We start from the raw sequence: 17,680 nt of genomic DNA, 5'->3' as shown, positions 1-17,680 counted from the left end.
ACAATGTGGAAGTACTAAAAAAGGTTGACAACCAATTCAAGAGACATTTCATAAAAATATTCTACATCCATAACTGTAGCTCTTCTATGAACTGTAAGAAAGATGTGAAAAACTTGAGTTTTATTTACTCATTTTTGCTTCAACAAGACTTGGCAAGACGTAACAAACTGAAATATGGAGGCAACTTATCATAACATACACAGGTAACCTACCTGCACTTGAAAACAGATTTCATTTCCCAGCTGATTGTATTATTATTTTTTTTAAGTTATATTCCAATTGGTGGTTCTATGTTATTGCATGAGGTGTAAGTATAAATAAAACCTTGTTACATATGACATCGAGATATTGATAGAAGATAGCAAGATTTTCAACAAAAGAGAAAAAGGATTCTTCTATTCTACTTCTTCCCTTTGAGGTGTAGATAATAGAAGAATTTTATGTTTTAAAACCTTTGATAACTTCTATCAATATACATTCGATAAAGATATTTATTTATTTTCGTAATAATCGTATTGATTGTACACTGTGAAAGTTATATTGAATATAGTAATATGCAAGCCATTTTGTTTTATTTGATAAAAACATTACTGTTTTTTTTTGGTTAATTTTTTTTATACGCTATTTGAAAACAGTTATTGACACTTAAAAATCTTTTAATTGCAGACTTTAATAATCATTTGATATAAATTTATATATTTAAGATCTATCAAATTCTCCGTTTTTAACTAAGTACTCTTAATAATTTACTCTAACATTTCAATCTCTAGATAGAGCTTTCACATTTTTTACGCTTAAACGAATCTTATTGTTTTTTTCTTATCGATGTATAATACCATATAAATATATTTAGAGCTGTAATAGAAAAAGCATCGAACTCTTCCAACTCACAGAGCTTTCTTTTCTTTCCATAAATTCAATATTCTATCTTAGAGTTCAAAGACATGAGAAAGACACGAGAAAGACACATATCTGCCAGACCATATTTTCCACACTCGAAAATTTATTATTCTATAAATATCGATTCAGAATAAAAAACTTTACATAAGGGCTGAAAGACACCATCGAAATTTATCCAGGGTGTTTCAATGAAAAATAAGCATACTCTTACTATGGAAAATAACATAATAGCTCAAAAAATATGATAATACGGAGAAATAAGAGACCATTGGATTAAATTTTAATGATTTATTGCACTCTTTAAGTAAATAAATAAAAAAGAAATAAAATTAACATTTTAAAAAGCAATAATCTGTAATTGTTTATTAATAAGAAACATTTTTCTGAACTTTATTCTGAAATATACGAAACTCTAAAAAGTTCAAGTCAAATTATTACAATAAACAATTTTCCACATCAGGATGCAGTTCGACGAGTGGCAGGAACTTTAATTAATATTGCATTCAATATTAAACTAATCTGTGGTAAAAACGTTTTTACCAACAATCCTTATATTTGTTAATTGAAAATTAATTTTTATTAAAAAAACATTGTCTACCTATTTTCTCTCCACAGATAAGATCCCAAAGAGAATTGAAATACTATTATAAAAATAATACCTCAATCAACCATGGGAGCTTATCGTCTATGCTTCGCCTAGCTCAGTATCTCAAGTATGAGTTCGTCTTGTCTTGAACTAGAAATCAAACCTGAACCCCCAGCTGATAGCAAATAAAACAAATTTTAACTAATCATATTTATTAAAGACAAGAAAACCCTGCCAATGTTTAACAATGAATATAGTGAGGGTAATACTTAAGGCCACGATGGCATCAATGGGCTGCTTGTGTGTCCTCTCAATTAGACGGTTAGGTCCTCCTGTGTCCTTTTTCTAACTTCGTATTTTAGTGCTAAATTAAACAGTGTTTCTTGCGTTATTTTAATTGTGTCTGTCATCTCATGTTGTATCTGAGCCACTGTGTCCGACATTGAGATTTGGCTAAGCCTAACTAGTTTAGGCGGTATTTTAAATTTACTTAATATTTTGTCTAAATATACCCTGTTTGTTGAGTCATATACTTGTTTTAAGTGGACAAAAATATAATAGACGTCTATATCATGTTCCAAGGCTTAGATTAAACACTTTAAACACTGCAAACACTGAATTTTTCTCTTGTTGCTTTTCATGTTTTTTATCTGTTGTCATATTAAATATTTCTATTTTCCAAGAAAAATTAAATAGTAAAAAAAAGGAAGATTTAAAATTTAAAATTTTAATAATAGCAAAATGATTTTCAGAAACTTTGCCAAAGATTAACCCTGTATAGTTTGCCTATAATAAAAATAAAAACTTTATTTGTATTGAAAACATTCGAGCGATTTGGAGAGTTTCATGCTGAACAATAGAAATATTTCTTTTCCACTCTCGTTTCCAACACGACAAAAATGAATCAGGTGAGAGATTAACGATACCTATTTTCTGCTTTTTGTTAAATTACATTGGGCGATATTAAGCCGCTAGATTGATGGTTTCGCGAACAAAATTTAGTCGGAGAATTGCTATACATTTAGTCATCAAGCCAAGCAACAATGTGACTAATATATCTAAATAGAATTCAATGAAAATTTTCTCTATTATTTTCGCTTTGAACTGAACGTAGCAGTTGTTGGTACCGATTAATCATTTATTATCTATTTTGTAAATACGTTGTTAGAAAAGTAAAAAAAGAAAGGTAGAAAAAGTAATGGCCACCACATTGCACCACTGCTTGAACCTTGATCAAATACTGAGTGTGAACTGAGAAAATAATAACTAGAAAGAAATCTAAGTAACTAGAAAGTTAAAATACAAAACAAAGAATCCACGCAAATTGGAAAAATTAGGTTGCGTTGCATTGTATATATTACTAGGCATATGGCTATATAGGAAGTTATTGCTCAAAGAAACCTTATATGTAAGGTGAATAGAAAAACTAACAACAGAGATAAACCAAAATACACCACCAAAATATGTTTTCTGTAGTGAAAGACACCCCGATAATTACGGAGGATGTACGAAAATATATATATATATATATATATATATATATATATATATATATATATATATATTCCTATAAGTATCCTATAGACAAATTAGAAAAAACAAATGTAGTATACAGCATTAGTTGTACTCAGTGTGAAGCGCTGAGTATGTTGGTGAGACTGGAAGAAATCTTTCAAATTGCATTATTTCTCACAAAAGTGATTGCAGAATTAAAAAACCATCTTGTGCTTTTGCAGAGCATGTAATCGATAAAGACCATATTATGAATTTTGATAATATTAAAATTTTATGTAGTGAAAGTAATAAATTCAAAAGGACTTTTTTGGAAATGGTTTGTATTAGCAAAAGTAATATAATTTAAACAAAAGATCATAAATTCAAAATCTAAGCAAAATCTATAATTATATTATTTCTTTATAGTTTATATATGAAACCTATAAAATATCACATTTTGATTTAATTTTCCATATATCTGTTACATTTTTTTAGACATCTATCAATGGTAAATAAATCTTCTTCTTTTTTGTTACTAAACAAAAAAGAATTTTTAAACAAAATTTTATTTTTGGCAATATAATTGTCAAAAATAAAAATTTTAAGTTTGCATGTATGACATTGGGGCTTATTTGTAATTGGTCGCTATTCTAACTTATTTATAAATTCAATTGTTTTTGTGTTAAGAAAATGTTTTCAAAATTTTATTAAAATTTCAGAGAAACATTTATTAGATAAGGACATTTTTGTAGTAATTCTTTTTGAAATGTGTTAGCAGCAATTTTATGAACCAAACTAATTTTATTTGGTGAGTTAACAAAAATTTTTTTCTTTCTAGTTTAACTATGTAAGATATTTTGTCTTTTTTAGCAGCTCTTGATAATAATTGTAAACACAATTGAAAGCTCGAGATAATAAATAGTTAACCAATAGCCCCTTTTACTGACTCCAACCCATCCAAGACATTTATATATATATATATATATATATATATATATATATATATATATATATATATATATATATTATATATATATATATTATATATATATATATATATATATATATATATATAAATATATATATATATATATATATATATATATATATATATATATATATATATATATATATATATTCCTTTGATTTTATTTATAGGTACACATAGCCCAACCCAATAGGTGTTGTTATTATTAGACATTTTATTAGTTTGCTTTTTTGCGGAAAATATTAAGGTTAGATGTATTTTAATGTGGGTGGTATTTTTAAAATATTGGAAACAATGTATCCAAAAATCTGTATTAAATTTTTTATGATAAATAAAATAAAATACTCCAGCGCACTGTGTTTATTTTTCGTCAAATTTGTGCAAAAATAATTTAGTCTTACACTCTTCACAGAAGACCGGGAAGTTGTCCTGGATAAGTCACCACGTCACCAACTGGCGAAAACGATGAACATGTATAGACAATTTGTTATGGAGAATTGCCAAATCACAATTAAAAATGTTGCTGACCATGTCAGCATGTCAGTTGGCTCATCCCATAACATTTTGTAGAACAAGCCGTGGTTTAGCTTTTCATTACTTTTTATTACTATTAGCTTTTCTTCAAAAATATCACCATCATTATGCCTTATTTACCATATTCTTCAGGTTTGTAGTATTTACTATTCTTAAACATAAAATGGTGGAGGTCACGATTGAACGAATTACTATAAGAACTCACGAGAGGATTGATGGGGAGAAGAAATGCTGAGAGGATAAAAAAAAACGCTTGATGAATAATATACGTAGTACGTTTCATTTTAAAGACATTTCTTGAGCAAGGATAGCTTACAGATATTCTAGTAAATCTTGTTTGCCTATTCAACTTTTAAAAAGAAATAAAGAACAACCTTATGATATAGGTAAAGATGTTATTCTGTTACAAAATAAAAAATAAATTTTAACATTTGTAAGAAAAAAAAATTGTTCCATGTGTCATGTGGTTCGCCATGACCCATAAGTGGGTGCAAGTGGGTCCACCATATTAAAAATAAGTAAGAAGGTAATGGAGATGATTTACATAAACACTATTCACAGATGAAGTCATTCACGTCCTCTTTTGCCCCCACACATTCTTTGTGTGCTGACCGATAACAAGTTTGGCACCTAATCGATCCTTTGTCTTGTTTGCTTTATTTATAGGTGCTAGGACAAAAAATGCACAGGCAATCATCTTCATTTTTGCTTTCACTATTGCTGCTTTGATCACTTTTTTTAATTATGTTTGCATTTTTCTTTTTTCTCGTTATTGTATTTTTGTTTGAAAGTGGCTTTTTAGAAATATTTGCTACGCTTTTTCTTTTTTGTAGTTAAAGAAAACGCTCTGGTCTTCTAAATCGGTTTTTCTTTTTACTGCTGCGAGTTTAAATGTGTCTTTTCTTCTTTCTTGTTTTTATTCTAAACTATCCTTAATAGGTGAGTTTTTGGGGAACCTGATGATGAAAATGTATTAAATTAGCAAACCTTCGATGAATAGGACATGGAATTAGGCGAGATGAAGATGCCAACGATCAGAAAAATTTTCGACCGAAAAGCACCAGTGGGAAGACGAGCCGGAGGAAGACCAAAACTTAGATAACAAGATAACATAGAGGATGATCTAAAATCCATCGTAGTTAAAGCATGGAGAAGAGTTGCCAGAGACAGGGGAGAATGGCTGTAATGCCCCTGATGATATTAATATCCTTAATAGGTGTGCTAGTAAGGATTGTGGAATTTTCTTTTTTCTTACTTTGCCTCTTTTTCTTTTTATTATTTGAAACTGCAACTAGCGATATGATTTGTAATACTTCTGCAAATGATAAAGACTGGGCAACTTCTGCTTTCGGTCCTGCACTAAATTCTGATGAACTTGGCCCCGGTTTAATCGAATGAAGAAGATTTAAAGTTGATGTTTGTATTAATGTTATAGTTTCGTGATTTTTAGATAAGTTTTCTATATTTATATTGACAGTCGAAGGGAGGAAATGAGATTCTTTGAAAACATCTGGTTTAAATTAATAGAATCCACTTCTTTTTAAACCTTTGGCAGCTTTATCTCCTGCATTCACTTTCTGGAATGCTCTGCCGTTTAATTGCACCACGTAATATTTTGTGATTAGTTCTCCTTTATGACTTGTCATGTAGAAATCGCATTCACAAGCATACTGAGCCTTGAATGGTTCAAAAAATATTAAATCAAGAGGCTGCGTTCGATGAGTGCCGTAACGTGGGGTAGTCAGTATTACTATATAATTTTCTCTCGCTTTCATCACACCTTCAAGCTACTTATGACTAATATGCCCGCCCAAGATTAGTAAAACTGGCTTTTTCTTGCTGAACTTCAAATGCTCTATAAAATAGTTTTAGTATTTTAAAAAATTCTCACTATTAATCCATCCAGATGCATTAGTAAAACCAGTTTTTAGTCACTGAAAATGCACATGCCATTATTATGTTGGAATCTCTTTCGCCTTTAACAACTATTCCTCCTACTTACTTTTCTTACTTCTTTGCTAATATTTTAGTAGGTTTTGATACTGTGATTATACTCTGTTTTATCATAATTGTAAATGATTTTTGCACTAAAATTGTAACTCTCTGAAACTATTTTTAAAAGATCAAAAAAAATTGTGACTTATTCTTTATTGAAACCTAAGGCTTTATTAAGACATGTGGCTTCGGTTGTTTGAATAGTCCGTCCAGGATTTCCTTTTAAAAAACCTTGTAGCCAATCTTCTTCAGCAATTTTTTCAAATTTTATTAAATGGATGCTTAATTTTTAGCCTTTCTGCTAATTCATAGGCTATGTGTCTAACATCTAATAGAGACCATAAAAACTGGACGGAATCTTTAACAAATATATTACTAGTAATAGTTAACAATAAGGATATATTTGCCAAGCAAGGGCCCGTAGATGTTTCCTTCGTTTTACTTTATTCGTCTAACTAAACAAATTTTTGGTATTTTAATTCTCCCGCCAGCTTTTCTGATGCTTGTTCCGTTACGTATTGCCCTAATAGCGCCTTCTGCGTGCTCTTGCGTTCAATCAGGTACATCACGTTTTTTCTTCTAATTTCTCGTCTTAAAAACCAATTAATAAAATCATTAAACTTCTGATAACAGGGTAATGGGGACTACTACAGGGTAATGGGGACCACTACAAGGTAACAGGGACCGTGGTACTGTTTGCCTTCATGTCAATGGTTTCCATTACCACAAATGTAACTATATCGGAAAGTCACTTATATTGCTCAGTTAAAATGCATGCAATGATGAAAATTTAGGTGTTTAGTAGATTTTTTAATTTATAATATCATTGTACAGTCATATTTTCTTAATATTCTAAAAGCTTTCTTACAACATAATATTTTGGTAAAAAATTAAAAAGTTACTGCGAAAACTTAATTATATTGTTTAATTATTGCACAACAACAAACAACAAGCATTGGCCATCGACATAAAACTGAATTCGGTTCTTGCCAACTTACCAAAGTCAAACTGCGCACGAAATTTAAAATATGTGTATACGTAATGATGGCGGTCCTATTTTCCTGGCGGGTGATGGTGGGCCCTCTGTTCCTCTCTGCTCTGGTCTCCCCTACTAAAACTATATAAAACCCTACAACGCTCCGTTTAGATGCATGACGACTTTTTAAAATTAATAAGGTCTAATATCGAAAAAATTTAAGTTCTTTTGAGATTCTATGTCAAATAAGTTGAAACTTTTGACACTATAAACGTGAAATCTCAAACGTGCCTAACACTCTCTATGGTATCTAGTTTATAAACTGACATAAAATTTGAGTGGTTTTGTGAATCTAACCTTTTATACAAATTAAAGAGTTATTGATCGAAAATTTCGATGTAATTTGGCCTCTAACGTAGCTTTATGTCTACCGATACAGACCGAGCCTTGAGGAAATACGTAAAATTGCATGAATTTATCGTATTTACAGAAACACGATGCGATTTTTAACTTGCATAACAATATCATTAAATTAAAACTTGTAATTATTTTATATTAGGGTATTTAAAAATTATCTCTAGTTAGTCCAGTCGTCAGAGAGTTGACCCCTAAAAATCATAGGAAAAAGCTGAATTTTCCAGAAAATATTAATTTTGGGACCACAAAAAAGATGTATAAAGTTTACCACTTTTATCCCCGGCTTCCCCCTAAGATCCCCCTCACAGGGAAGTAGAAACGCAAAAAAAATTGATATATTAACAATCTGTACACCGTAGAAAAAATATTTTAACTGCGCGTAACCGATATGCAAAATCGACGGTCGGTGCAAGCGGTATTTCTAAGAGAATGGTTCATTTTATACAAAAAATGTTTATAAACATTTTTGTTTAAAATTATCTTATCTACATGTTTTATTTAAAGCATTTTTTTACGGTGTACAGATTCTTGGTAAATCGTTTATTTTTGCGGGGGGTTTTAGGAGGAAGCCAGGGATTTAAAGTGGAAACTTTTTTGTATCTTTTTTGGGGTCCTAAAATTAATATTCTCGGCAAAATTCAGCTTGTTCGTATGATTTTTAGAGGTCCAGTGACATTTTCGTCTCTGACGACTGGAGTATAGAAATATTGAGTAGAGTAAATTCAACAAATATTCCAAAAACATAAGACATTCCTATAATGAAAGAAAATATTATTTTCTTTCATTATAGGAATGTCTTATGTTTTTGGAATATTTGTTGAATTTACTCTACTCAATATACCGGCTAGTATATTATCTTTGATTGCATGATACCAAATGCAATCTTAAATTGGTAAATCTTCCCCATTTACTTTATTTTAAAAATCATTAACAACTGTAAAATATTAAAATTTTATAAATAACTGTTATAAAATATAAACATTTTTAAATCCTCCAAACCAAATTATACCACAAAAACGTTTAAAAATACTTTACAAAACAAAAATATTTTTGGCGAAGAAAAAATATTTGTGAATTATTGAATGGAAGTGTAGTCGTCAACAAAACCTAGGATAAACACCTACCGGATGGATATTATTTCATAAAAAATAAAGAACCAAAATGCTTTTAAAATCGCTATATACAGTATAGCCCAAAATAAACCGTACTTAACTTGTAATTATTTAATTCTTTAAAAAAATACATATTATTGACAAACACATATTATATACAAATTAAATCTGCTAGAAGCTAGCTAGAAAATAGTTAAGTGCGACTCCAAGACAAGTACAAACAAAGATTGGATTGACGAAGAGTGTCAGGAGATAGCAAAGGAAAAGAAGAAGATCAAACGACAAATATTAACAGATACTAGAGAGTGTAAAAACAAGAGTACAGAACAATTTGAGGAAGATTGAAAGTTCTGTGTAGAAGGAAAAAGAAATACCACAAGGAGTTGAAATTAAAAGAGATAAAAGAGAAGTTTAAAAATAAAGAGGTGAGGTCGTTCTATCAAGAAGTTAAAAAGATGGGAAAAGGTTATCAAAGCCAGTGTAGTTATATGAAAGGCAAAGACGGAAATTTAATTAGCGATCCGGCAGAAATAATGACGGAATGGAAAACATTTTGAAGAATTATTAAATGGTGAGGTGAAGCATGAAGCAGTAGACAACTGAACGGTTGGAGAAGATGCGATAGTTGGAAGGCAGCCTACAGAGGATGAGGTGGTGACAGCAATACAAGAAATCAAAAATAACGGAAGTACTAGTAAAAATGACATATGCATAGAAATGATCAAGTTTGGTGGAGAACAACTACAAAGAAAAATATACCCTCTGTATAAATATGCCCTCTGCATAAAAAAAGGAGAAAAACTGAAGTGTGACAACTATAGAGGTATAGCCTTACTAGACACGTATACAAAATATTGGCAAGAATATTGAGAAATAAACTAAATTGCTATACGGAAACAATCCTACATGAGTATCAGGCCGGCTTTAGACAGGATAGATCTACTGTAGACCAAATCTTCTCATTAAAGGAGATACAAACGACTTGCCAGGAAGGTAAAGTTCCCCTGCATGTGGATTTTAGACAAGCATATGATAGAATTGATAGATTCAAAATGTATCGAGCAATGGAACATTTGGGTATACCAAAGAAACTGATCCGGCTAGTTAAAATGACACTAAATAACTCTACGTGTGAAATTGCTTGGCAAGGTCACATATCAGATCAATTTACGGTTGCAAAAGGCTTGAGACAGGGAGATCCTTTATCCACTACATTATTCAACTTAGTGTTAGAAACTGTAATCAGAAAAGGTGGAAGGTGGAAGGTGCAGCATGAAGGTGGAAGAAACGATCATGAAAAATGAGCACCAGTCCTTGGCATTTGCTGACGATCTAACGATTCTAGCAAGAACCGAAAAATAATGAAAAAGAGTTGTGAAGAAAATCATTGAAGAAGCACAGAATTTCGGATTGAAACTAAATGAAGACAAAACCAAATATATGATCATGGGAGGGACCGAAGGGAAAAAAGAAAACTTTAGTGTGAGGTCAGTAAGTGGTAAAAGCTATAGTTTTAAAACGGTGGACAAATTTGAATAACTGGGTGTAGTTTTCGATGAAAATGGAAAAGAGAAATGGGAGCTCGAAGCCAGAATAGCAAAAGGGAATAAAAAATTAGGTAGTTTAAGAGCCCTACTGAACTCAAAATACGTTTCTAGACAAGGTTAACTCAGAATATATAAAACAGTAATTCGACCCACAGTAACATATGCCGGTGAGACATGGACATTAAATAAGATGGAAGAGGATACTCTGGAAAGATGGGAAAGGAAAATATTGAGACGCATATTCGCAGGACGGAAGACAGAATATGGTTGGGAGAGAAGAACCAACAATGAATTAATGGCTTTATACAAAAAACCTACCATTACTAAGTTCGTCAAGTCACAAAGAATCAGATGGTTGGGACATGTGGAAATAATGGCAGTAAACAGAATGCCTAAACTATTAATAACCAGAAAACTAATCGGCCCCAAAAGAAGAGGTAGACCCAGAATGAGGTGAATTAGTAAAGTGGAGGAAGACCTTAAACACATGAAGGTGAGGGACTGGAAAAGAAAAGCATAAAATAGAAGCGAATGGAGAAATATTGTCCACCAGCTTCTTCAGAGCAGTTAATAAGGTTGTATAAACATATTTAATTTAAAGTTTTGTTTAAAATAATTGTAATTAGTTAATATTAGGATTATGTTTTAAAAAAAATGCCCTAGGCCTTAACGGCCTGTTGTGCGTAAAAATAAATACTATTGACACTTTAAAATATGTTCTAAATGAGCTCCTCCTCTCAAGACAGACTTCATACCGATATTCCAGATTTATTGTAATGTTATGGAATAAAGGTTGTCTCAAGTTCGCGAAGAAGGCTCTAACGGGATCCTTTAACTCATTGATAGTTTGTGGTGCCCGTATAAAAACGGCAGTTTTAGCCATGCCCCAAATGCATGCGTCTGGAGATATTAAGTCTGGAGAATGTGCAGGATAGGAGAAGTCAGTAAATCGTGAAATGAATTTGTTTGTATGTACTCTGTAGATTAAGTGTGACTTGCTTTCCAGTTTCTTCGATGAAGTATTCAATGATTCAGTGACTAGAAATTGCACACCAGACACTTTTGCGCTATGTAAAGAAACTTCTTGAACTTCTTCTGGTCTGGCAAAGCCCAGAAATCGATTCCGTATGAGCGAAAATAATGCTCCACGAGAAACACTTTCTCCTCTGTACTTAACATTATTTTTACTAATAAGGCCTTAATAATTTATTGTTTAAGGATTACTTGACAGGTCTATACAAGTTAATTTGAATATGACAGCGTGCACAAAGAGACATCTATGTTTCAGTTTCAGTACTGTTTATTTTGGTCAATACTGTTTTATCTTAATAGCTTTTATAACATTTTGAGCTGTTTTTATAAATTCTGGATTTAAATTTCATTTAGGTCCAAATATGCATCCGTTTTAACGATTTTTAAGATCTGAATTTATAAGTGTTGTGTTGGCTGAATGCCACTTACGACACACCAAGGCGTGGTTTGTTAAATAAAATATACATTATGGATGTTGTTTAACGATCCCATAATTTATAGTGTTCCCAATAGCATTCTCCGTACGGTAGTTTTGATAATATTTATAGAGCTTTGCACCGGCCAGGTGTTTGTTTTGAAATCATACTAGACTATCAAAAGAAGATTGAAAACGTGCTAAATTTTGCTTAATTATTATTTCTTACTTTACCGTAGCTATAATTTTTGATATCATTAGATTATATATGAAATATATATGGCTTATAGATTTAGAAAAACAAAAAAGACACTGACGACGGCAATTAAGATGATCACATATTTTAAAACATGTTTAGAAAAGTGATTAAGCCACACATGATTGAAATGAAAATAATAAATCATAATTGGTATTTAACGTTTCAATTTCCACTCCAGAAATAGTTTAAAAAAATATATTTTCAATTAGTGAGCGTTAAAAAAGTTAGCGAAATGTCTTCCTCGCTTGCACTTCGTTAGTAGACAGAAGCAGGATCTGCTGTATCCACTGAGCTGCAGCGGAGTGCCCAGGGCGTATTAAAGTAGTTTAATAAATCTTAAGTAGCGTGTGGAAAAAAGCCAGTAGTGCCTGTACTTAAGTACCTACTAAGTACACCATTAGTGACCATAGCAGTCGGATTCTAATGTTTGGAAAACTATCGACCATTTGATAATGATTTTTTAACAAATCAGGAGTTTTGTTTAAGTGTTGGAAAATCGCTGTTACCAAAAAAAATAGTTCTTGTACCACAAGAATCTTTTATACTTTATCACTACTATTTGTATTGTATAGTAGTGATCTTGAATCTCATATCAAATCTAGGAAAGCTTTCTACGCAGACGATACAAAAATATTGGCTGACCCACTCTTGAATGGACAAGACTTACAAAGTGACTTTAATTCGATCTTCAAATGGTGTTTGAATTTAAACTTATCTCAGAATAGAGATACGTGTGTAGTTTTACGTTTGGGAAAAGTACTCGGCGTTTGTCTTACTCGATAGATGGGAATTTACTAGATAGTGTGGCATTATATAGTGACCTTGGTGTACCAATTACTAAAAATTTCAGTTGCTCCTAGTATATTTTAAACACTACACAAAATGCGAATAGTAAATTATACCTCTTAATAAGACTTTTACAAAAATATCCTTTTCGGGTACTATTCGTTTGTATAAAATTTATTTCTGATCCCTACTGAAGTACTGCTGAACAGTTCGATGCCTAAAATTAGTGCATGGTAGAACTATTATCGAAAATATGACTGATGACATTGACATAAAAGTGCGTAGCAAGCGAGATTTGAAGCAATATTTCCTAGAATTGGAAACGGCAGAGAAAAGGGTCGGTCTAAAATTAACTACATATTGGATACTGAGGAACCTATAGCAAATGAGGAACGAGAAACAGCCTTTGGAAGTCATATCTTTGAACGTGTTGACAGCTTCACATACCTTGGCTTGCTAGTGACTTCTACCAATAAAACAAGCGAAGAAATTAAAAGACAGATCAAATTTGTAAATAGGGCATACTATGGACTCCAAAAACAATTCCACTCAAGAAATATCCAAAGAAAAACTAAAATTATTATATATAAAACACTGCTAAGGCCGATACTCACATACAAGGGGAAACATGGATTTTAACGCAGAAGGATAAAAGGCTACTGTAAATATTCAAGCGTAAGATACTCTGCAAAATATTTGGAGCTATAAATAATCAAAGGCAGTGGCGCAAAAGATACAGTTTTGAATTATACCAACTTTTTAATCAACCAGATATCGTAACGTTCATTAAAACACAGAGACTTAGATGGGCTGGTACATAATACGAATGTCGGACAATATGATTGCTAAAAAGCCAATGACAGGAACGTCTATAGGAAGTAGAATCAGAGGCCGACCACGAATTAAGTGGTTAGATGGAGTTGAGACTGACTTAGGGATACTAGAGATCAAAAGATGGCAACGTATTGACCACTTAATTCGCGGCTCCAACAGAATGGCGACCAATCTTAGAGTAGGCCAAGATCGACAGAAGATTGTCGGACCAAAGATGATAATGACGACGACGATGTAGAGATGTTAGACAAGGATGAGTTTTATTGTCTTTTTGTTTAAGTTTAATTCTAAGGAAATATTCAAAGTACATTGAATGATATCAAAGCGAGTGTTACCGTTAACGGAAAATTAAATGATAACTTGCGATATGCATATGACACTCTAGTCATTGAAAAGAGCTTAAAAGATTTACATTATCTAATGGAAAACTTAATGGTAAATAGCATTTATATGAATAAAGTCATTGCTAATGTGCACAAATATTTCATGTTGATCGATATTTTATGTAGCTGATACATAGATATTAAAAAATATAACTTAAAATAAACAAGGTTTTCGAATTATGGTTTAATAAAAGAATATACGAAAGGCTAGAAGAGGATATTAGCGAGACGCAGATCGGGTTCTGAAATGGAATGGGTACTCGAGAAGGACTATTGGCCATCAACATTGATTCAGCGGTGTCGGGATGTAAATGTTAATCCACATTTTCAAAGCGCATTAAGAGAAACATCATAAATATAGTGCAAACATTATATTGGAACCAAAGTACCATAGTTCAAATTGATGGGCAACACTCAGAAGAAATGAAGATCTGTAGAGGAGTTAGACAGTGATGTGTTTTATTGCCACTTTTTGTAACATATATTCTGAAAAAAATTTTCAAAACACGCTCAATAATATCAAAGCGGGAGTTACCGTTAACGGAAAATTAATTAACAACTTACGATATGCAGACAAGCAACGAGTATAGAAGATCTACGAAAGCTTATAAATAGCGCTGAGATGGGAATTACTATAAACGCTAAAGAAACGAAGAACATGCTAATTACAAAAAGACCACAACATATACATTGCCTATTGACAATCAATGGTAACGTGATAAAACAAGTAGAAAAATATCAGTACTTGGGAACTTTGATCAATGAAACCAATGATTATACTGCAGAAATAAACAGGCGAATAGAGATAGCCAGATCAGCATGTATACGAATGAAGTTACTACGTGCAAAAATCTAAATTTGAAGATTACACTACGTACTGTTCGCTGTTATATATTTTCAATATTATTATATGGAGCTGAAACTTGGACATTAAAAAAATACAATTTAAAAAGAATCGAGGCTTTCGAACTCTGGTTATACCGCAGAGTATTAAAAATATCATGGACTAATAGAAATACAAATAAGAAAGTACTAGAGAGGGTTGGTAAAGAAACAAAACTAATCACCACTATACAAGCCAGAAAACTGGAATACCTAGGCCACGTGCTGAGGGGACCAAAATATGAAATTTTTGGTCCCCTCATCACTCAAAAAACAGGAAAAGATTCAAGGAAGAAGATCTGTTGGCCGAAGGCAGAACTCATGGTTGCAGAATCTACGTGATTGGTGTCAATGCAGATCGATTGATTTGTTTAGAGCAGCAAGTTCAAAAATAAAAATAGCCATTATGATTGCCAACCCCCGTAGGGAGACGGCACTCTAAGAATAAAAAAAGAATATTAAAAATATCATGGTCTAATAAAATTATAAACATAGATATGCTGAAGAGTGTTGGAAAAGGAAGAAAACGAATTAACAGTATACAAACACGAAAAACTAGAATATCTGATCCACTTGATGGAGGACCAAAATATGAAATATTGAGACTGACAATACAGGTAAGGATTCAATAAAGAAGACTTGTAGGACAAAGACATAATTCTAGAATAAAAAATTTGCATGATTGTTATCAATCCCGATCGTTTGATTTGTTAAAGGTACTGACTTTACAAAAGAAAAATAGTCTTGATGATTGCTAACCTACGTAGGTAGACAGCACTCTAAGAAATTATCATGAGACTGGCTGACACTCGTCTGTATCGGAATAGTCCCATCATATTTTTGTTTTTGTCCTAATTTATAATGGAAATGAAAATAAGAGAACTTTACCAAAATCGTCATCACATTGTTAAGGGCAATCACATGCTGGTACTTTTTTTAATTGTCAATTTAAGTAAGACATGTACATTTAAAGTATTCGAATAATTTTTTTATTCAAAACAAAACATTGCTGTATTTAAAGTGCATTACAAATATACGTTAAACAAAATAATGTATTTGATGCCAAAACCTTTTTTTTTAACTTCTATACTGGAAGTCCAAACGGTAATAAAATAGTTTTAGTTCTACAATTGTAGTAAATTTTTTTTTACATATTACCTGCTTCTTTATTTCCGAACTTTGTCTCTTTTATTTTATATTACTCTAAATGATAACCGTTTCGTATTGTTTCAGGGACCAAGTTTCTATGCTCCGAGGTGATAGCACCTATAAGAAGCGAGGTGGATGACATCAGTTTAATCATCATCAATTTCGAAGATTTAACCACGGTGCCAGCCTCGTCCCTAGAGAATAGTCCCATAGGAAAAAATAGGTTAAGTAAATGTAGGTAAATAGTATTAAACACCTATAAGTATTTTTAGTTAAGCTTATAAGCAAATTACTATACAAAAAAAAAGTTGGAATTTTTTATTACTCTTCTTCTTTCGACGTTCATGCTAGTTATCAAATGTACTTTCTTCGCTCTTTTTATTATCGTATTGATATCAAATATGCCGTACCAATTTCTTATGTCTTTGAACCATGAGTGCTGCTTTTACCCATGGCCTCTTCAATCTTCAACTTTACCCATCAAAATGACATTTAGGAGATTTTATTTGTTTTTTCGTAAAATATGCATTTAAAAAACCTCCACAAGATTTAGAAATCTCATTTTAAGTGACCAGGTCTCACTTTTTGTACATCAGGATGGATGATATGTAGAATTTAAAGACCCGGATTCTAAGGGTTAAAAAAACTTCACGGCAAAGGTAGTATTTATCAAATTTAACGGAGGCGTTTTTAGTCATCGCTGCAACTTCTAGGTCACAGTTATACTTGCTGTTTAATGCACAGCTCCAAGGTATCTAAATTTTTCAACCCGTTCAATAACTCTATTATTTCTATTAAAATGAGCTTCCATATGGGATTGTCTGTTTGTATGGGATTGTAAACTGTTTTACTCGGTCCCCGGGTGAATTCTTGATAAGAAGTCTCTAATTTTATTTTTGCTGATGACCATAAATTTACTTTTTGATATGTTTACTTGTAGTCCAAATCTTTCACTTACTTTATTTACTTTATTTATTAGTGGCTGTAAACTGTTTAAACTACCTGCAAAAATAACGGTGTCATCTGCATAGCGAATGTTGTTTAGGCGTTACCCATTTAAAAGAATTCCATTTTCGCAGGTTGAATAATATCGGTAAAAGTATACATCCTTGTCTAACGCCTCGCAGAATCTGGATCGCTTCTGTCAGTTTATCTCCAAGATTTGTTCTTATGGTGGCTGATTGGTTCCAGTATAAATTTTGTATTATACGCAGTTTTATCCTCTATTTGAACTTTTGTTAGAACATCCATCATTTTTCGGTATTGAACTGTGTCAAATGCTTTTTGGTAGTCCACAAAGCAAGTCTGCATATTTGGAATAATACCTGTAGACTAAATAGTACATCTCTCGTACCTACACCTTTTATGAATCCAAACTGTGTATCTCGTAT

General features: G+C 31.8%; 1 protein-coding gene across 6 annotated transcripts in view; it reads left to right on the top strand.

The window, feature by feature from the left end:
- The window catches only part of LOC140437434 (voltage-gated inwardly rectifying potassium channel KCNH6-like), a 713,853-nt gene that overhangs the window by 215,466 nt on the left and 480,707 nt on the right, over window positions 1–17,680 (top strand). For all 6 annotated transcript variants that reach the window (XM_072526970.1, XM_072526969.1, XM_072526966.1 and 3 more), the window contains one exon: window positions 16,374–16,523. In XM_072526970.1, coding sequence (XP_072383071.1) covers window positions 16,374–16,523 — 150 coding nt within the window. The remainder of the gene's footprint in view (window positions 1–16,373; window positions 16,524–17,680) is intronic.

The sequence above is a fragment of the Diabrotica undecimpunctata genome, chromosome 3, assembly GCF_040954645.1.
Source record: "Diabrotica undecimpunctata isolate CICGRU chromosome 3, icDiaUnde3, whole genome shotgun sequence".
NCBI classification, from domain to species: domain Eukaryota; kingdom Metazoa; phylum Arthropoda; class Insecta; order Coleoptera; family Chrysomelidae; genus Diabrotica; species Diabrotica undecimpunctata.
Note: the sequence above shows the minus strand (reverse complement) of the source record. Positions and strands in the feature narration are given on the sequence as shown.